This window comes from Rhinolophus hipposideros (assembly GCF_964194185.1).
Source record: "Rhinolophus hipposideros genome assembly, chromosome: 11".
In the NCBI taxonomy this organism is placed as follows: Eukaryota; Metazoa; Chordata; class Mammalia; order Chiroptera; family Rhinolophidae; genus Rhinolophus; species Rhinolophus hipposideros.
The window spans coordinates 64,120,564-64,142,296 of NC_138057.1; the positions used below are offsets into that span (position 1 = coordinate 64,120,564).

At 36.4% G+C, this 21,733-nt stretch overlaps 1 protein-coding gene across 1 annotated transcript in view; it reads left to right on the forward strand.

Moving 5' to 3' along the window:
- Positions 1-17,902: 17,902 nt before the first annotated feature.
- UGCG (UDP-glucose ceramide glucosyltransferase) overlaps positions 17,903-21,733 on the forward strand; it is a 31,323-nt gene continuing 27,492 nt past the window's right edge. The window contains exon 1 of the mRNA XM_081067447.1: positions 17,903-18,275. Within this exon, the coding sequence (XP_080923573.1) occupies positions 18,178-18,275 (98 nt within the window). The 5' untranslated portion in view covers positions 17,903-18,177. The remainder of the gene's footprint in view (positions 18,276-21,733) is intronic.

Sequence of the window (21,733 nt, forward strand, 5' to 3'; positions counted from 1 at the left end):
GCTCCTACAACTCTCAGATAGCTGAGTCAGTGGCTACAGAATTTTTTCTTGGGGATCACACCTGCTACCGCCAATAGACCCTCAAGGTAAGGACCACTTTTCCGAAGTATGGAACACACTTTGGAAATTGTGTAATTTACCACAAAGATCAGTCTGTAACTTGTAATGGGATTTGACTAATGGTTCAAGGATCATGAAAAGGTAGTGCAATAATGAGAACCTATCACACAAGCCCAGATCTATCTTGAAGTTTCTTCTTAACACAGCCAACTCCTTGCTTTGCTCAGGCACTGCCTCTATGGCTGGAGGGTCACGTCACAATTCTACTACTGGAATCACTACTGATAGTTCCACACCTCAGAATTCAAGCCAAACTGGCTCCTTAGCCTCAGAAAGAAGGGCTGGTCCCTCCTCTCCTTCATTCTAAAACCTCTTTTTTTTTCTTTTTTTGGCCTCAAAAATACAAAATACATCTTTTTTCTAAGGTAATTATTAGTGGGGTATGTATTACCTTCAGGGAAACTAAACAATAGGCATGTGATCTGGTTCTATGGAATCAGCAAGGCATAAGTACACAATGTCTTTAATCAATAACTTTCTAAATCTTAAAAAGAAAATCAGAGTTGGGAAATCAATGCCCAATTTAGATTAAGTCTGGTAGTCTGATAGTTTCAACATCTGGGTCACCTCAAGTCTATGTAAAACTTAGCTTAGTTCCTTTTCAGTCTTTCTATTAAATATTCAAAAATTGAGGTGGGAGGGTCCAATCTTACCTATGGTATCTATTACAAACATAAATAAAAAAGGATGGCAAGTTAGATAATCCAATTCATGCTACCTCAAGCAGATTATAAAATCATGGTAAAGACAGAAATGGCATCTGTTATAGGAGTCACCAGAACAAAGGATTTGAATGCAGTTAGTACACTCTCCCTTCCCATCTCTCACTCAGCTTCTTTACTCTTTATTGACTTTATTCTTTCAAGCTTCTCTAATGAAATTAAACAGCAGTTGCAGTCTTATGGTTGTATAGCTTCTTATTTAAAAGATTAGAATTAAGAAAAAAAGTATTTATATTTACCATAATTTTTCTCTTTTCCGATGCTCTTCATTTCTTCATGTAGATCCCAATTTCCATCTGGTATCATATTTCTGCCTAAAGAACTTCCTTCATCGTTCCTAGAGGCTTAAGGCTTTTGTTTCCTTTGAGAGATGGGCCTGGGAAGTTGGGTGGGATTCTGTAGCAGCCTTCTTCATGCCTGAATCATCTGGTGGGGGGCTCTCACGTTTCCTGCCCTGCCCCCACTCTTCCTTGTGAGCGCCCAGTGAGGACCACAGAATAGTTTGACAGTGAGTACAAACTTTTCTTGTGTCTGGGGCTCCTAGCCATTTCAAAATGATACTGGCTCATACTTGGCCTTTAAGAATTTGTTAACATTTTAGTCAATTTCTTCTTACCTGTTTTTATTTTGGTAACCTTTATCTTCCATGATCTGCCACAAGTAAAAGAGTTTGGGTGTTTCATCTCTCATTGAAGTAGCTTGTCACTCTTTGGAATCCAATTTACTTGGTTGCCTTATGACCACAGCTGTGTGATGGGTTCAAGAAAAGTTAAGATTTTGTAGATTATATGAGTTTTTGTGTTGTTAAGGTAGTGGTAATAGTCTCTTGTGGCTTTCTGCATCTTAAATGGAAACAGAACTCTCTTCTTATAACTTCTTCACCAGAAAGACGCTTCAGTTTTGGGGGCAGGAGAAACACCAGGGAAAACCTGATTGGCCTAGTCATAATTTGCTTTGGTCATGTGCTCTTCTTTCCACCAATGACTGTCCACAATGAATGGTACTATGATTAGCCTCATCTGGGACAGGGGCAAGAGATTCAGGATCTCTTACCAGAAGATGTAGAAGGAATGTCTAACAAGCAAAAACAGTAGCCTGAAATGTGATAAATACAGATAATTTCTAGAACTGTTTTTAATGAAAAAAGTAATATAATGTACATAGCAAAAAATTCAAAGAGCACAATGAGATGTCATTCTCTTTCCCAAATTATATTCCAGTCATCTTTCGTAGAGGCAACTATCGTTAGCAATTTCTTGACTATGCAACCAGGAATTTCTCTGTGTATGCTAATATATACACACATAAACACATACCTCCATTTGAAATAGATGCTTTCTTAACCAAACCTCCACTTAACTGACTCATAAGATTAAATAACACTCTTCACTCTCTCTGTAAAACACAAAATAAATATTTATGGCATCTACATGTCTGCTTCTATCAGTTGTATCTCATGCTTACCAAAAGTTAGTTGTGTTTATTTTAAGGCTTTTTATGCCAATTGTGGTTATCATTATATTTCAGTAATTAAATTAAATGTTATGTAAACTGATTAAAAACTGAGTGCAAAAGAAGCCATTTATATGAAATGCTTTGGAAAGACTTGATAAAAGTGGGTTCTTTTTTAAAAAAAGATCTATCAAATTAGCTGTGGGAAAAACGACTAAAAATCACTGGAGGAAATCTGAAAAATCAAGCAGGATTTTGTGCTGAAATTGCTTCAAAGTTTCAAAGTTGTTTTATGTCTTCATTCTACTTAGAGAGACATAAGTGATGTTTTAAAAATTAGTCTTATTTTAGATGTAAAGCATAGAAAATGCACTTTATGTGTATTTATGCAAGAAGGACAATTTGAAATATGAATCAACTCATACCCAAAGAAAAGGTTTTAAGTTAAAATTAAATAGTTAAAATACATTCAGACATATATCATTTTTAATAATTTCCTGTTTTATTACTAGCTTTTTTGATTAAACAACCAATTGATAATGTTGACTTCATTGGATAAATGGGTTTCTACTGTGTGTATGTTTGTATGTATGAAAAAGGAACTAAAGAGTCCTAATTTGTGTGTGAGCAAGTGTGTGTGTTCACACACCTGTGCACATGCACACTATCTTTGTGGTCAGCAGTCAGGAAATGCATCTCTAATAAAATGGAAGAAATCTGAAGAAAGTGAGTCAACTATGCAGATATCTAAGGGAAGAACATTTCAGGCAAAGAGAACAGCAAGTGCAAAGGTATGATATGTGCCCTAGATTGGTGGGTAACCAATGGATCCTCAAGCACTAGCATACTATGTAGCTGATTAAAAATTGAAGTAAATGACACAAAGTTATCCCCAAGATACAGTGTTAAATAATAAAAGCAAGGCATATATTATTTTTGCATTCAAATGGGATCATTAGAACTTCACATTCTATGTCACTGGACAAATATATAAATAAAAAGCCATTAGAAATACGAAATGAAGTGGAAAGACACAAAAAGTACAATTGGAATTTTAACTCAGCGTTATCAACTGGTACCATAGTTAGACAGAAAATAAAGAAAGTTAGAAGATTTAGATAAAATAAATATGATTGAACTCTTAAGTATTTGATTTGTACCCTAACATGTATTTTAAACAAGTAACTTCAAATTTGTCTGACCGTTTTCCAGTTATACCTTTTCTTTCTATTTTGCATCTTGTAATATTTACTAGAACTTTCAGATCTATTTTGAAATTTAGAATAAAAATTATTTATGCCATAACAATCTGACCACTCTCACTCTAATTTTGTGTTGTACCAATCCTCCCTTCTGACACAGAGCACAGAAGTATTATGATAAATAAAGGGGGTAAAATGGTATTAACCTTGGCAATGCCAGTGTATTTGGCCGAAGTTGGGAGATGGAAGGGTAAGGGAAACGGAGGAAATACAGAAAGTGGAACGAGATTTAGGAGTAAGAATTAGTAAAATATGTTTACTTTTAATTTTCTGTGCTTTTGCCCTATTTTGAAAAATTTTAAATCACATGTCTGTATTACTCGGATAATTTTTTTAAAAAGTAAAAATTGTACCAAAACCTTGAGAAAAACCCAATTTGGTCATGGAAGGTCATTCTATTAATTTGTGGTTGTATTTGTTATTCTAGTGTTTTATTTAGGATTTTCCAGTCTAGAATACATTTGTTCTGGCCAGTATTCTCTTTTGTATGTGCTAACTTTAGTTGTGGTCTAAGGATTATGTTAGGTTTATATAATAAACTGGGAAGTTTACCAATTTTTTCAATGCTCATTTATCAATTCATTCATTTATTCAGTCAATAAATATTTACTTAATGTTGGGCATAATTTTAGGTTTAGGTGCTACAGCAGTAGACAAGGCAAAGTTCCCACATTCATGGAACAGAGCATCCATTCTGAGGTGGTGAAGGCGGAAAATAAAGGGATAAATCGACAAGTTAAGCAAAAATCAGATATAATAAATACTTGGAAGAAAATAAAAGCTGAGTGACTTTGGACTTGGTAGTGTGAGCAGGCCTCTGTGAGGAGGTGATGTTTAAGCTGAGACCTAAACAATAAAATCTGAAGCAAAAAGAGGAAAATGTAACTTTATGAGTCATGCCACAGCTATAATCAAAAAAATAATTTCACTGACTTAAAGATCATATATTTTGTGTATGACCAGATGACGTAATTCTTACCTCACTCCAAAAGTAAGCCCTTCACACGTACACACATGATCCTCTTCAGGTGGGAATATAGTTAAGCTCTGTTTTCTGTTAACTTAGTGTCTAAGCAATATTCCCTGTCTTTCCTTTTTAATTGTAAGTGAAAACCAGGTGGCACAAGCATATACATAACGAGATTTAATGTGTGTAAACGGGGTGGCCACTGTGTCATTCTGTTCCCCTTTCAGAGGAGCACATCCTCTTACATTCAAGATGTTCTCTGTCTTTCATTTCCCCTCTCCAGAGCATAGCCTGCCACTGAGAATATATTAGATAGACTTGCTCCAGTGAGAAGCAACTTAATTTCACATCATCACTTATGACTTTGGAATTCCTTTGTTACTTACACACTGCCAGAATGAAAAAAAAGTTGGCTGGGAAAGTTGAAACCAAAGGATCTAGTACCAGAGAATCAGTGATACCCTGGTGATAAATACTGATTCCCCTTTACTGTACTTCTTGGAAATACACTGTTTGGGCCCCTACGGTTGTCATTATTATTAAAATTTATATTAGTTTTAGTGTGGATTCTGAATACTGCTTACATGATAAAAATAGCAGCAACTCTGGCTATGTGGTAATAAGCTCCGATGGGAACAGCACATTTCTTTAGGCTTTTCCATTTCAGGGCTCAAAAGTGATCACAGAGTTAGCATTGAACCAACATAACAATTCTTTAGTGCAATTGAGTTGGAGCTCATTTTAAAAATCACCATTTGTTTTCACTGTCCATGGAGTATTAATATTAATAACATTAATTCTGGGCCACCTTGAGCATAATTATATGTGGTAGCCCTTTAAAAAGATTATATGTTTTAGAATGACTGTTAGACACTGTCAAGAAGACTTTTTTGGCAGGGATGGAGGGGCGGGGAGGCGCTTCTGCTTACTTATAAGGAACTGAGATGTGTTTATATTTGAGATCATGTTTTGTCTGGTATAGTTTCTGATGTGTGTCCAAAAAAACTCTATTCACTAGACTTTAATTTTTTATTATTTAAAAAAATCCAAATCAATTATTTCAAAATATAAATAAATATCTTGAGCCCTCTTGCTGGCCCGGTGGCTCAGGAGGTTAGAGCTCCGTGCTCCTAACTCCGAAGGCTGCCGGTTCGATTCCCACATGGGCTAGTGGGCTCTCAACCACAAGGTTGCCAGTTCAACTCCTGGAGTCCCTCAAGGGATGGTGGGCTCCGCCCCCTGCACCTAAGATTGAACAAGGCACCTTGAGCTGAGCTGCCTCCTGGATGGCTCAGTTGGTTGGAGCGCGTCCTCTCAACCACAAGGTTGCCAGTTCAACTCCTCAATTCCCACAAGGGATGGTGGGCTGCGCCCCCTGCAACTAGCAATGGCAACTGGACCTGGAGCTGAGCTGCGCCCTCCACAACTAAGACTGAAAGGACAACAACTTGACTTGGAAAAAAGTCCTGGAAGTACACACTGTTCCCCAATAAAGTCCTGTTCCCCTGCCCCAATAAAAAATCTTTAAAAAAATATATATCTTGAGCCCTCTTTACCTGGCCACACATTCAAAATAAAATTATAGTAAAATTTTAAAACTTTCCGTCTTTGAACTCTATTCACTAGACTTTAATTTTTTATTATTTACCAGAAGTCCCCTTCACACTAAGAGACAAGATGACAAATATTCTATTTGTTGTTTCTTTGATATGGGTCAGTCAAGGTACAGCTAGAAAGTTAAACAGGAGGAAGCTGCTTCCAAAGCAGTAAAATAAAGTTCTGTTATATTTCCTTTTTCAATAGATAGACATAAAGTTGAAAGATGCTTGTTCCACTTTAGCTTCCTAATGTCCACATCTCACTATTCCCATTGTGTACTTGGTTAAAATGGATCTTCCATGTCACAGGTATTCCAAGAATTTCTGGTGGACAATATAGCTTGTCCCAGATTTGGGAAGCACCCAAATTTTATTAAGACATTTGGAAACCCTTAATATTAGAACGATAAATCCCCTTCCTACCAAATGAAATTCTAAATAAGAGACAATACCAAACCTGAGCTATATTTAAGGAAGTTCAACAAACCGCATATTTCCCCCATGATGACCACATTGAGTCTTCAAAGAAATATTAAACATGAAATATTTCAAAATTAGTTGTTCTTATTTTGGAACCCCACTTTTGTGGAGCCCTAAACATTGTTTAGGGTCAATCCTGCCATTTGCTACCTGATTCCATACATTCACCTCTAATTTAATACTTTCTCTTTTCGCCCTTCCAGCACTCAAAATATCGTCTACTATATCCATTCCAGAAAAGGTGAAACCACTCTGTTTCAGGTCATCAATGACCTTCTAATTGCGAACTCCAATGCTTAATTCTCAAGATTTATTTTATTGGACCTCTCTGCAAAAATTGATATAATTAATCATGTTCTTCCCTTTTACCCCTTTCTTTATTTGGTTTCTATGACACTGAAGTCTTTTTGATTAGTAACATATCCCAAGCTAACATAAAAATATTAAATTCTATCTTTTTGAAATACTAAAAGCAATGTGAACACTAGCAAAAACTGTCAAAATTAACTTTTTCATAACTCTGGAAATTAACCAATGATGTATCATCTGAAGAGCCTTTATTTAAGAAAAAGTGGCTGAATCTAGGTAAGAACAATTAGCTCAGTGACATTTTTGTGTGCCTTATTTGCATACTTTGAGATGAATGGAAACAAAACATACAGAAACTTATGGGATACAGCTAAAGCAGTGCAGAAAGAAATTTATAGTTGCAAACACCTATATTAAAAAAGAAGAAAGATCTTAAATCAATAATCTAAACTTCCACCTTAAGAAACTGGAAAAAAAGAGCAAATTACACCTAATGTAAGCAGAAGTAGGAAAATTATAAAAATTAAAGTAGAAATAAATGAAATGGAAAATAAAAAAAAGAAAAGTCAATGAAACCAGGAGTTGGTGCTTTGAAAAGATCAACAAAATTGACAACATTTAGGTAGACTGACCAAGAGAAGACTCAAATTACTAAAATCAGCTATGACAAAGGGGACATTACTACCAAGTTTACAACAATCAAAAGGATGACAACAGTATAATACGAACAGGTTAGATAATATTTGTCAACAAATTAGATAACCTAGATGAAATGGAAAACTTCCTGGAAAGATACAAACTGCTGAAACTGATTCAAGAAAAAATACAATATGTGAATAGACCTATAACAAGACAATAAGGTAATTATTAAAAACAAAACAAAACAAACTTATCCAAAAGGAAAGCCCAAGCCCAGATGGCTTCAGTGGTGAAGTCCACCAAACATTTGAAGAAAAATTAACAAAATCCTTCAAAAACTCTCCAAAACTTAGAAGAGGGAATGTCCCACCTATTATTCTATGATGTCACTATTGCCAATACCAAAACCAAAGACTTTGAAAGAAAATAAAAAACACAGACATCCCTCTCAAACATAGGCATAAAAATCTTTAATAATACATTAGTGAACTGAATCCAGCAATATATAAAGAGGATTATACAACATGATCAAGAGGGATTTATTCCAGAAATACAAAGTTGGTTTAACATCTGAAAATCAAACAATACAATACACCATATTAATAGCATAACGGGCCAAAACCACATGATCATCTCATTAGATGCTGAAAAAGTATGTGACAAAATTCAATAACCTATTAAGATAAAAATATTCAACAATCTGGAAATATAAAGGAACTTCCTCATCCTAATAAAATCCACCACTAACATCATAATGGTGATGAACTGAAAGCTTCCCCTCTATAATCAGGAACAAGACAATGGTGTCTGATTTTTCCATTTCTATTCACATTATGCTGGAGGTCCGAGCTGGGGCATTTAGGCAAGGAAAAATAATAAAAGACACCCAGACTGAAAACAAAGAACTAAAACTATTTCTATTACAAGATTATAATTTTATATATAGAAAAATCTTAATGAATCCAAAGAAGCTATTAGAACTAATAAATTCAGTAAGGCTTTAGTATACTAGATCAATATACAAAAATCAATTTTATTTCTATACACTAGCAATGAGCAATTCATAAATGCAATTAAAAAAACAATTCTATTTATAATATCATCAAAAAGAATGCAATACTTGGGAATAAATTTGAGGAAACTAAATGTAACACCTGTACATTGAAAACTAGAAAGCATTGTTGAATGATATCAAAGAAGACAATATTATTAAGATGACAGTACTACCCAAATTGGTCTATAGATCAGGGCAACCCCTATCAAAATCTCAGCTGTCTTTTTTGCAGAAATTAACAACCTGATTCTAAAATTCATAGAGACCCACAAGAACCAAAAGAATCTTTAGAAAAGAACAAACTTGGGGAACTCTTACTTCTCAATTTCAAACTTAGTACAAATCTATGGTAACCAAAACTATATGGTTCTGGAAAATGGATAAACATATAGATAAATGGAATAGAATTGAGAGTCTAAAAGTAGATCCATACATTTATGGTCAAGTGATTTTTGACAAGGGTGCCAAGACCATTCAATGAAGATAGAATAGTCTTTTGAACAAATGGTGCCAGGGCAACTGGATATCCACATAAAAAAATAAAGTTGGACCCCTATCTCACACCATATATAAACATTAATTCAAATTGGAACAAAGACCTACATATAGGAGCTAAAACTATAAAACTCTTAGAAGAAAACATAGGAGTGAACCTTGTGACCTTGAATCAGGCAGTGGTTTCTTTGATATGACACGAAAGCCATATCAAAGAAAAAAATAAAAATAAAAATTGGACCATTAAATTGAAATAAACAAAAAATAAAAATTGGACCATTAAATTGAAAAACTTTATGTTTCAAAGGACAATGTCAAGAAAAGGAAAAAGACAACCTACAAAATGGGAGAAAATATTTGCAAATCATGTGTCTGATAAGGGACTTGTAGCTAGAATATATGAAGAACTCTTACAACTCAGTAATAAAAAGATTAAAACCCAAAAGGGGATGCTGATGGGGGTAGAATGTAAAGGGATTAAGAAGCACAAATTAGTTACAATATAGCCATGAGGATGTGAAATACAGTGTGGGGAATATAACGAATAATGTTGTGAAGATTATGTAGAGTGCCAAATGGGCACTGGATTTATTAGGGAGACCTTTTCATAGACAGTGTAGATGCCTGACCACTGCTCTGTACACTTGAAGCTGCAGTTGAATAATATTGAATATTGACTATAACTAAATACACACACACACACACACACACACACACACACTGGGGATGCCAAAAAAATGTATACACATGACTTGTATTCCTCTTTTGTTATTGGTATATATTGAGTTTTACAATTTTAATACAGTTTTTTCCTTTCTTAAAATGTGTATACATTTTTTGGCTCTCTCTCTGTCTCTCTCTGTCTCTCTGTCTCTCTCTCTCTATATGTGTGTGTGTGTGTATATATATATATATATATATATATATATATATATATATATATACATGTATATATATATTCACAGGATGTGGAGTACAGCATAGGGAATATAGTCAATGGAACTGTAACAGCTATATATGACGTCAGAGGGGTAGTAGATTGGGGGGGTTATCACTTTGTGAGGGGTGTAAATGTATAACTATTACATTGCTTTGTATACCTGAAACTAATAAAAATTTTTTTTAAACCAACAAGAGATTTCAATAGACATTTCTCCAAAGAACATGTACAAATAAATGGCCACTAAGCACATGAAAACATGTGCCTCAACATGTGTCTTAGTCCATTCAAGCTGCTAAAACAAAATGTCACAGACTAGGTGGCTGATAAACAATAGAAATTTATTTCTCACAGTTCTAGAGGCTGGGAAGTTCAAGATCAAGGTGCCAGCATGGTTGTGTTCTGGTGAGAACCTTCTTTAGATTCATAACTGGTACTCTCTGACTGTGACCTCACATGGTAGAAGGGGCGAGGGAGCATTTTGGGATTTCCTTCATAAGAACACTAATCCCTGCTAACCTCCCAAAGACCCACTTCCTAATAACATCACATTTGGGTGTTAGGAATTTCCAACATATGAATTTTTTTGGTGGGGGGAAGGTCACAAACGTTCAAACCATAGCAACATCATTAGCCATGAAAGAAATGAAATCAAAACCATGAGATACTACTTCACACTTACTAGGATGGCTATAACAAGTTTGGTATGGATGTGGAGAAACGGGAACCCACATACATTGCTAGTGGGATGGTGAAATGGTGCAACCACTTTAGAGAAGAGTCTGGCAGTTCCTCAAAAGGTTATAATAAAGTTACCATACAACTCAGCTCTTGTAGGTTTATACTCGAGAAATAAAAATATGTCTACATAAAATCTGTGTATGAATTCTCATAAGAGCATTATTCAAAATATGTAAAGAATGGAAACAATCCAAATCCAACTCAATTGATGAATGGATAAACAAACTGTAGTATATCTTACATAATGAAATATTGTTTGGCCATAAAAAAGGAATGGTACTGATACATTCTACCACGTAGATGAACCTTGAACACATTAGGCTGTGAAAAAAGGTAATCACAGAAGGCCACATATTGTGTAATTCTAGTTTTGTGAAATGCCCAGGACAGTAAGTCTGTAGAGACAGAAATTAAATGAGTAGTTGCCATGGGCTGGGAGGGGGAGGTGGAGGTGGGGAATGACTGCTAATGGGTGTGGGATTTCTTTTTGCAGTGATGAGAATGTTATGAAGGTAAGTGGTAATAGTTGCTCAACAAGTATACAATCACTGAATTGTGTACTTTAAAAGAGTGAATTTTATTGTGATTATATCTCAATAACGCTGTTACTTAAAAAAAAATCACAAATGCTGAAAGAGGTTAACTGGGATCTTTCACAGTTAAGACTGTCTAGAAATTTTCCATTGTTTTGGAAAAACTCAGTGTAATGGGTATGTGCTTATCTCTTCAATTCTATTTCCCCCATCCATTATATAGCTGTCATGAAGTTTGGGTGTGATTATCCTTGCTCCCAGCTTCATTGGATCATGATTTGACCATTCTAGTCTTCCTTGCCATACCCTAAGCCAGTTAATGAATGGCATCAAGGGTATTCCAATTAGGAAAAAAAACCTTAAGATTTTTGTTAGGTGGTTGTGAATAACTAACACATTTTCTCTCTTCCTGCATGTGAAGGGAAAACCATGAGGTACGGGTAACTGTTAGCAGCCATCTTACAACCATGACAGAAATCAGCTTGAAGACAAAACTGACAAAGAGAAGGAAAGAGCCAAGATTATTTCAGAAAAATGGAACAAGGGCCTTGATTGAGCCTTGCCTGATTCCTATGTCTTTTAAATAGTGTGTGACCATCTGACTAATTTGCCTAGGACAGCATCCATTTATAACAGTTCTCCTACCGTGTTAATAGTGCCCCCTTTCTTTCTCAAAAGTGTCCTGATTTAAATAATCATTTATATGGTCACACTCCCTATAACTGGATTTTCAATGACATATTCCTTAACTTATCAGTGAACCAAGGCCACTGTTTCTCAAATTGTGTCCATTCAGACTTTTCTGACTCTCCCAGCATGTTCCTGAAGATTACTCAGTTGTTTAAAATACTTAGATTCAAAAAGTTACCACAGAAGACATCCTGCTTTCCTCTCACCCTTTACCCGGTCATCAATTCCTCTTGCTTCAGGACCCAGCACTCCTCCATGAAGTCTTTCTTGACTTTCCTAAAGAAAAGCAATCATTCCCAACTCCCAAACAATTCTCTTCATACCTCTTGAACATAACACTGCATCACAATGATCTGTTTTTGTGTTTATCTTTCATAGCCAACCGTGAACTTCTCCTGAAAAAAGATTATATCATTTTGTCTTTGTATCCAAAGCACGAGAACAATGTGCTCCTGGACGATGGTTTTTTTTGATATTTTTTCAGGAGTAAAGGAAAAGAAATAACTTGATAGGAAAGCCATTCATTCTTTTCCTTTGTTATCTTGACAGTCTGTACAAATAATTTTGCTCAGTATTTTCCACTGTATAGTGACTAACCATTAATGATGGCTTCCAACATCAAATGATCTCAAAATAATTAAAACAAGCAATTGAATTTAGGGATGAGCTTAGTATAGGAAAAGTCCCAATAGTAGTTTCCTCGAATTGCACAATGGACTGTTTTATGCTTCTTCACATTTGAGATAACACTTCAAATTTATACCTGTAATTAATTAAAGGCTTAAAAATAATCTGATATGATTTCTGAGCCATAAAAGTACTAGACTGGATGGAGGACTCATCTTCTTCACCAATTTATTGTTTGCTATTTAATCATGCAAGTATTACTTTTTTAAAAACCAATTCTGAGCTAAAAAAAAATATTGTCATCTAAACTAGACTCTTGAAAACTTTGCCCTTTGTTAATCCTGATATCCTGGTGCATTTTATTCTGAGTATTTTAAAAAGTATTTATTACCAAAAATAATATTAGCACTTATCCAATATCACTGTTTCTTACATGTCAGAGCCCCCATGTGTATCTAAATACCTTTTTAATCATATTCTTTGCTTGTGTAGAATATTTTATTTCAAGGCCTGACATTAATTTTTCTCATGGAATGAAAGTATCTTTGTTTGCCCTTTACTATTTAATTATATTCTTTATATTCCACACAATTGTAATCTAACTGCATTTGTTTCTAGTTGACTGAGCCAGTTATGTTAGAAAGAAGATGATTTCTATAGGATATTCTGGTTTATGTAATAAACAAAAATTGTAAAATGCCATGTTTCTGCCTCAGACTGATTTTCTAAAAAATCCTTGTAAGTATAGTTAATTTTATTTTTATAGATAAAAACAGTGCAGGGAGAAATAGAGGAAACAAAAATTTGTGATCTAGATGAAATTAAAATGGATGACCTCTCTCAATTATGGAATAATGATAAAACTTCGATAGAATTTTCATTTACCTAGAACTGTTCTAAATAGTTTACATATGTTAACTTTAGTCCTCACAACACAGGTCATATAACTAGTAAATGGTACAAGTGGGATTCAAATCCAGCCTGGTTTATGTTCGCAGTGTCTGTGCTTAACCAATAGTCTACACCGTATCTTAAAACAAAGCATTCTTAAGATAGAAAGTATTCTATAGAGATCCTAAATTCAGGAGATCCAGGTAATCTCAACAGCTTTTGTTCCTTAGTAAAAGTGAAATTCACACTTTAATTAGAGTGTCATTATTACTATGAAATAATACAAAAAGAAACAGATTACATTGACATTCTTCTATTTTTAAAAAAATCTACTTGTCGTTTACTCTCTTAGATGAATTGTTCTGAAGTGACACTATACTTCATGGAATTCCTCTTAACTGAAGCAAAAGATTTGAAAGGAAAGAGGAAGGTGTTTAAATTGCCAGTGCATCTTAGCATAAAACATTTGATCTTGTTTTAACATATTTTTCTATGTCTCAGATGGTGAAATAGACTTATACAGAACATTGTTTACCAATCTTAACACTAAACCAAACTTACTTTGCAATCTAAATTTTGAGGATTGATCATCTACTATGTTTCGCTTAAATTAACTTAAAAGTGTACTTACTTGTATAAAGAGCATTGGCTTTGGAGTCCGACAGACCTGGGTCCAAACTCCACCTCCCTCACTTATCAGATGTGTCACCTGGGTAGTTAAGTTAATCTTTTTGGCTTCCAATTATACATTTCATGACTTTTGTGAAAATCGATATTTAAAAAATTTGCCTGGCACAAAGCTTATGTCCTTGTGTTCATTAGATAGATATTAGAGTCTCAGTCTCTCTCTCTCTCCAATAAACTTTCCAAGTTTGTTTACACATACTAACAGCCTAGGTGAAAGTTTTAACATTAAAAACTGTAATAAATTAAATTGAGTCATAAATATCTAAAAAGAAAGAATTTCAAAAACATTTGAAAAAGAAATATTTACACGGGCCATACATATTTGGAAATATTTTAAATTTAGCTTCCTTTAAGAATGAACATGAATGGTTCGACTTAGCACACTGTGAAGTAAAACAAAATTAAATATGAAATTTGAAAAGAAAAATGAGCATGAAGTAAAACATTTTAATTAGTCATTTGGATATGAGTTAGCAAGACAGCTGAGAATGAAATGAACTCTAGTAAACTCCGGGCACTCCTCTGGACCACACCTATACACACTATACCAGTAAAGGTTTATCAAGATGAGCTGAACTGACAATTTGCGGGGAACCTTTGTGCATTTGAAGGCTATTAACAGTAACATAGTATCTGAGGATCTGAAGGTTCTTTACAAAGTTATCATTTCATGGGTAACAAAACTAATATAAATTTAAGCATCTGATCTGGTAAGTAGATAAGGCATTTTTCTACTCATTTCAAACATGATTAGGGGAAAATAGGACAAGTATTAAATAGCTTCTTTTGGCATTAGCACCACAAATTTCAGATCAGTTCTAACTTTGTTTTTGAAATTCCAAATTCACCCAATTTCTGGAAGATCTCCTTTTTTTTTTTTAAACCTTAGTTTTACAAAAGTTTTCCTAGGGCTAAACATTTACAGTATGCCTGTCTTCTAAAAATAACAATACATTAACCATAGGGAACTGAATTGTGGTCTTTAAAACATTAATATATGAAAGATTCTTTATAACAATGACAAAAATGGACAACATGTTCTATGTTGACATAAAAATATGCTGTTGACTGTCAAGCCGAGCATCAGCTTTGCAGTAGGGCTTCAGGTTGTGATTAGGTGAACTAATACATAGTTACTCTTACTCACTCTGTGATCTAAATTTGTAAGATGAAAGAGGGGGTATGATAGTTAATGTGTATTTTTTCCACAAGAGAAACCATTTTTTAAGTATTTGCAAACAAAGGAGAAAGTTGAGCCATTTTTCCAGTGACTCTTCTCAATGTAGATTATTTATTCACTCGTTTAACAAATATTAATATTTGAGTGCCTAAAAGGTGCAAAACCCTGGGATTTAATGACAAACTAGTTGCTCTAACTTATTCAGACACATAACATTTCCAATAATTTTTCTTTTAGCAGAGCACACACTATTTTTTTAAATACTTTATTTTTTAGAGCAGTTCTGGATTCACAGCAAAATCCAGCAGCAAGTACAGAGAATTCCTATATACCCCTTGCCCCAACCCATGCACAGCCTCCCCACAACTAGCAACATACTGCACGAGTGGTATCTTTGTGACAGTTGATGAACCTACATTGAAACATCATTATGACCCAAAGTCCATAATTTACATTAGGGTTCACTCTTGGTGTTGTACATTCTATAGGTTTTGACAAACGTATGATACATGTATCCACCATTATAGTCCATACAGAATAGTTTCACTGCCTTAAAAATCCTCTGTGATTTGCCTATTCATCCCTCCCCTTTCCCTACTGAAAACCACTGATCTTTTTAAAAATATCTGTTTCTTCACCTTTCTTTGGCCTCAGTCATACTGCAAAAAATCCTTTGTTGGAAGGCTCAAAAAACATTTTGGGGAAATGCAGAATATAACAAAATGCTTCAATTGACCAATTAATGTAGTTCATCAAATCTAAGAGGGTGTTAATTGTAAAATACATCATTTATATACGATTAAGAAAAACCACCTACCAACTAATTGTAAGATGTCACTGACTGTGTGAAATTCATTTCCATTTCAGAAATCTTAAAATGTTAAAGTTTTTTAAAAGTATGTCTTAGAATTGATTAACTACAACAGTGATAATTTAAAATTTCCATTTGTAATGTTATTTCTATGTTAATAAATGATCCTGCTATAACTTTAACAACCAGTAACTCTCAACAATGAAGTTGGTTTCTAAGCACTGTTCTTTCTCATTGACATTAAAGCAGACAAAACAAACCTTACAACAAATCCAGGATTGGTTCTTAATACGGACATTAAACTCTTTCCTGATTGTTGTTTATAATTTAACCGCACATTGAGTTATTCTCATTCTATCAATATTAACTATGATAAATTACAATGATAAAATAAACAACTTTTCAAAACTGCATTCAATTCTAAAATCTCTCAAAGGGTCATAGATTATTTAAAAGGAAATCATTTGAAATAATAAACATTGTTTCAACATAAAACAATCGAGAAACAATACAAACTCATCCAGGCTAAAGAAAAAAACAGAAACATTTAGTACTAGAATGAAACATCTCTCTAGACTGATTTTAAATTAAGATAAACACTGTTACCTTACTATCCAATGTGCCACTTCTTTCCTTTTTAGAGCACTGTTATCATGCACTTGTGTAATTAAATATTTTCTAGTAGCAAGACACATTTAAAAAGTAAAGGAACAAAAGAACAGTGAAATTAATTGAATAACTTATTTAATTTAACCCAACATAACAAAAATATTGTTTCAACATGTAATCAATATAAAATTTATTACCGAGATGGCCTTCGACCTCCCGTGTATGGTATACACTCCCAGCACATGTCAGGACAGTCACATTTCAAGCGCTCAATAGCCACGTATGGCTACCCTATTAGGAAGTAGTCTTAGGGGAGTTCAATAGTAACTGATTCTTTACATGCTGAGTTTGAGAATTTTTTGTATTACATGCAGTCTCTAACGCGCTTAGAGATCTGCGAGGCACCGGAGATTATTTTACTCCCAAATCCGTTGTGATCCAGGACTCCACAACATTAAAAGCAATGTGGGGGTTAGGCGATGGGAAACCCTTGCGCCCAAGAACGTGGCCTGGCGGAGGGCCTAAGCCGCTCGGGGCAATGCCCCGCGGAGAGGCTGCGGACACAGCGTGGGAAGGTGGATGGCGAGACAAATCCGGCGGCTGTCTGGCACCCCGTGTCTTTCTGGAGCGCCGTGGAACCCCCGAGCCGGACAGAAGGAAAGCGGCCTCCGAGTCGGACACAAGGTCACGCCCCGCCGCCGCGGCCACTGGGGCTGCAATGCTGGCTGCCCGGGGCGCCTCGGCCCGACGCCGAGAGGTAGGCGGCGGCGGGACACCGGAGCCTGGGTTAACACCCGGCGGGCGTCCAACACGCGAAGCCACCCAGGGGCGCGCGACGGTGACGCAGCGGGCGCGAGGGCGGCAGAGTGGGCGGAGAGGAGCGGCGCGCCCCACCTCTCCGAGGGGCGGACGCCGCAGTCGCGGAGGGCGGGGACCGGCAGGGGCGGGGCGCGCCGGGGACTCGGGGCGCCAGCAGCCGGTTTCGATTAGTGCGCGGAGCTGCGGCGCCGGAGCAGGGAGCTGAGCTACGCGGCGCAGAGCCCCGCAGCACGGTGGTGGGGCGGCGGGGGGGCGAGCGCTCCAAGCCCGGCTGGCGGCCGCGAAGGGGTGGAGAGGCGAGCCCGAGCGCGGAGCCACGGCCGCCCAGACCGCCCGGCCCGGCCACCGCAGCGCCCGCAGTCGCGAGCGCGCCCAGGACTGCGCGCGGGCGGGGGCGCGCAGGCCCTGCCCGCCCCTTCCGTCCCCACCCCACTCCGCCCCTTCCTCTCCCCACCTTCCTCTCCCCTCCTGCGCCCCCGCGCCGGGCGCCTACCCTGTCCTCCGGCGGGAGCGCTGTCCGTGGCGGCGGCCGGAGCGGGCCGGGCCGGGGGATGGCGCTGCTGGACCTGGCCCTGGAGGGAATGGCCGTCTTCGGGTTCGTCCTCTTCTTGGTGCTGTGGCTGATGCATTTCATGGCCATCATCTACACGTGAGTGAGGGGCAGCTGGCGGTGCCCGTAGCGGGAGTTGGGGCCTCGGGGATAAGCGAGGATGGGAGGGATTGCGCTTTGGAGGGGATCGGGCTCGGGTGGGGGTGGAGAAAGCTAATTCGCAGGCTGTTTCCCCCATTCCCTCTCCCCCTGGACCAACTGGGGCGGGGGTCCTTGGGAAGGAAAAGTGGCGAGTGAGGGGGTTTCTGGGCTGCGGGCGACTGCACAGCCGAGGAGCGGGGACTGCGCTCTTTTTATGTGTCGCGCGGAAGGTTGCTTGCTTGGCTTGATTGTGTTGGGGGAATTCGTGTGATTTCTCATCTGGGCCACGATGTATGATGTATTTTTCTCTCTTTACTCTTGACCTGGGCCACGTTTCTATTATGATGATAATCGTTTCCACTCTTCTAAGAGGTGCACACCGCCACCTGGAAACCTGCCTGTGGATTTTCTTCCTGGAAATGCTCTGTGCCCTTTAGATAGGTGTGAAGCACCTGTCCGCTTTGAAAAATGTCCACCAAACCGCCGAGATCTTATAGCCTTGAGTTATGTCAGCTGGTATATTCCAGTGTGGTTTTCTTTCCTTGTTTTCCTAATTTCTTATTTATTGTCTAGTTTGAATTTGTGTGTCGTTTCCCCTCCCCCTTTTCATTATTAATTTAACAAATACTTCTTGAGGTCTCCTAGTGCCATTCACTGGGGACAGTGATGAGCAGGACAATTCCTGTCCTCAGAGACCTTACATTCCATAAGAGACAGGAAAATATCCGAATAAGGTTATTCCGATAGTGATAAAGGCCATGAATAAAACTAAACAGGGTGACAGGATCAGTAATGACACGGGGTATGTGGCTAGTTTTGATATTTCAGTTGTTTAAACGTATTTCAAGTGAAATCAGCCTTCATAAAGAAATGAAAGAATTACGTAGAGCACTTAACTGATCGGGATTCACTGGGTTTTTAGCCTAAAAAAAAGATGCTACATGGTAATCTTTACCACCACCATCTAGAATAATAGCTTATACGTTAGTAGAGGAGAAGAGAAGGACTTTAAGAAATTAATTATTTTTAGTTTTTTTCACTTTATACTACAGAAAAAGTGTGCTTTTCCTTTTGAAAATGTTGCATTTTATTAGTATAATGTGGCATTTTCTGGTACTGGAGAAAGATGTTATTTCATTGTACAAGACACAGTGATAATTCTTTGAAGATGAAAGAAAACATGCCACTTGGATACTGTTGATCTTAGTTTTTGGAGTTTGTGAGCTGTAGTCACTGAACACATTTCTGGAGTTTATTTTAAATATGTGAGTTCTTAAAAAATAATTTTGTTACTTTCTCCAATCATAAAATAAGAAAAGCTTCCCATATAAGGAATTTAAATAATACAGAGGAATAAGGAAGAAACTCCATTACGTCTCAACCTTTTGTGACTATCCTTCCAATTAAATTTATGTGTAAGTGTGAGAGAGGAGAGAGGGAGGAAGGAAGGAAAGAGAAATGGATCTTATGATTATTGTTCTGTAACCTGCTTTTAAAATTCATCTATTTAATAAATGCTTTTGGGAAAGCTCTTTTGTACAAGGCACTGTTCTAGGTGCTGGAAATAAGATTGAAGAGCAAGGCATCCAGGGCCCCTGCTCACAGTGGAGCTTCCATGTAAAATATCATGACTATTTTTTCATGTTATTGTGTGATTTCTGCATCACTTTTAATAGATGCTTGGCATTTTCATTTGTAAGATACTAATGTGTTCATTGTTATTGATGAGCATTTAGGTTGTTCCCAATTTATCAAGATTACAAACAACACTGATGAATTCATCATATGCATATATCTTTAAGAGATGACCTCCTTAGTTTACCTTTATGAAAGGTATTATTGGGCAGGAAGTGGTACACATTTTAAAACTTTGATACATACTGCTCTATGGGAAGGTTGTATCTATTCATAGTCCTGGTAACATGGTATGATGGTCCCATTTTCCTCTAAGTATCAGGATTTTTACTGTTTTCTGGGTTGGTTTTTTTTTTTTTCCATTGCTTTAATTACTAGTTCCATTGAACACTTTTCATATATTTATATGTTAATTGCATTTCATTGTAAATTACATACTCATATCATTTGCCTGTGCTGCAATCTATTGCGGCATTGATCTTTTTGATATGGAGATTTTTTGTGTGTGATATAATTTTTTTCCCAGTTTGGATTTTCTTTTTTAGTATTTTTAGTTTTCTTAGTTTTGTTTTCACATTTTACCCTTTACTGTACTCAATATTTTATTTTGTTATATGATGAGCTCTAGAGTCTTAATTTTAGGTTCACCTAAATAGCCACTTTTTCCAAAATCATCTATTGAATGGTTATTTGATTATTGCACGGTTTTGAAATACTACATTATAGACTGAATTTTTCTATATACTTGGGGGTATGTTTCAAGGCTCCCAATACTGTTTCATTGTTCTTGTCCCAGTACACACTATTTTAATTAATGAAGTTTTATTTACCTAATTACTGGTGAGGCAAGCCCCTCATTATTCTTTTGCAAACTTTTTTGGCTTTTTACACATTTTTACTGAAAGATGAACTTTAGAATCTTTTTATTCAGACTAATCTGTGGGGGTTTTTTTTATTGGAATTTTTAAATTTATGGTTCAATTTGGAGAAAATTGACTTCTTTCAGCATAAGACCATGATATATCTGCTTCCCTCTATTTTATATACCTATACGTAATGGTAAAGTCACGCTTCTTTAATTAAAATTAACACCACTGGTGTAGCCTAATATTCCGAGTAACCGTTTGGGAGTGTTTAGACTTGAAACAAGTCCAGAATTGTTTTAAGTTACTTAGTTTGTGCTTAATGATAAACAGCAAAGTTTTCTTAGAACGCTTGTTTTTGAGAATAATGCAAACATTTAGCTTAGTTAAGATGCTATAGAGAGGCTCTGTTTTCTAATGCCCCACGGAGTTACCTTTTTTATTGATAGTAACAGGATCCGGTAAAGTTATGTAGAAATAGAATAAAGAAAGTGCAATTAGTTTATAACAGATTATAATGACTAGCCAATTAAAGGAATCTTGTAAATAACCTTTCTCAAATGGATAACTGAACATAAAGCAAATAATCAACAGCTTCATTTTTGTATCAGTTATCTTACCTTTTTCTTTTTGCTTAGGTTCTTTCTTCTGGTCCCACTTTCAAAATTATTTACGTTTGATTTGATTCCTTTCTTATGGAAGTAAAGATACTTCCTCGTTTAATTTGAGTTGTTCTTAAGCAGAGAACTAAGTTTTTTTCCCTCTTCCTCTCTTGGCTGTATTTAGTAAAATTGCAAACTTGATATCTCAACATTTTGACAAGCAAGGTTAAAGAACATTGGGAACAATATTTTGGTTAAAATACTGTGTTAAGCATTCTGTATTTTACTGAAGAATGTATTTTCTGAACACATGCTC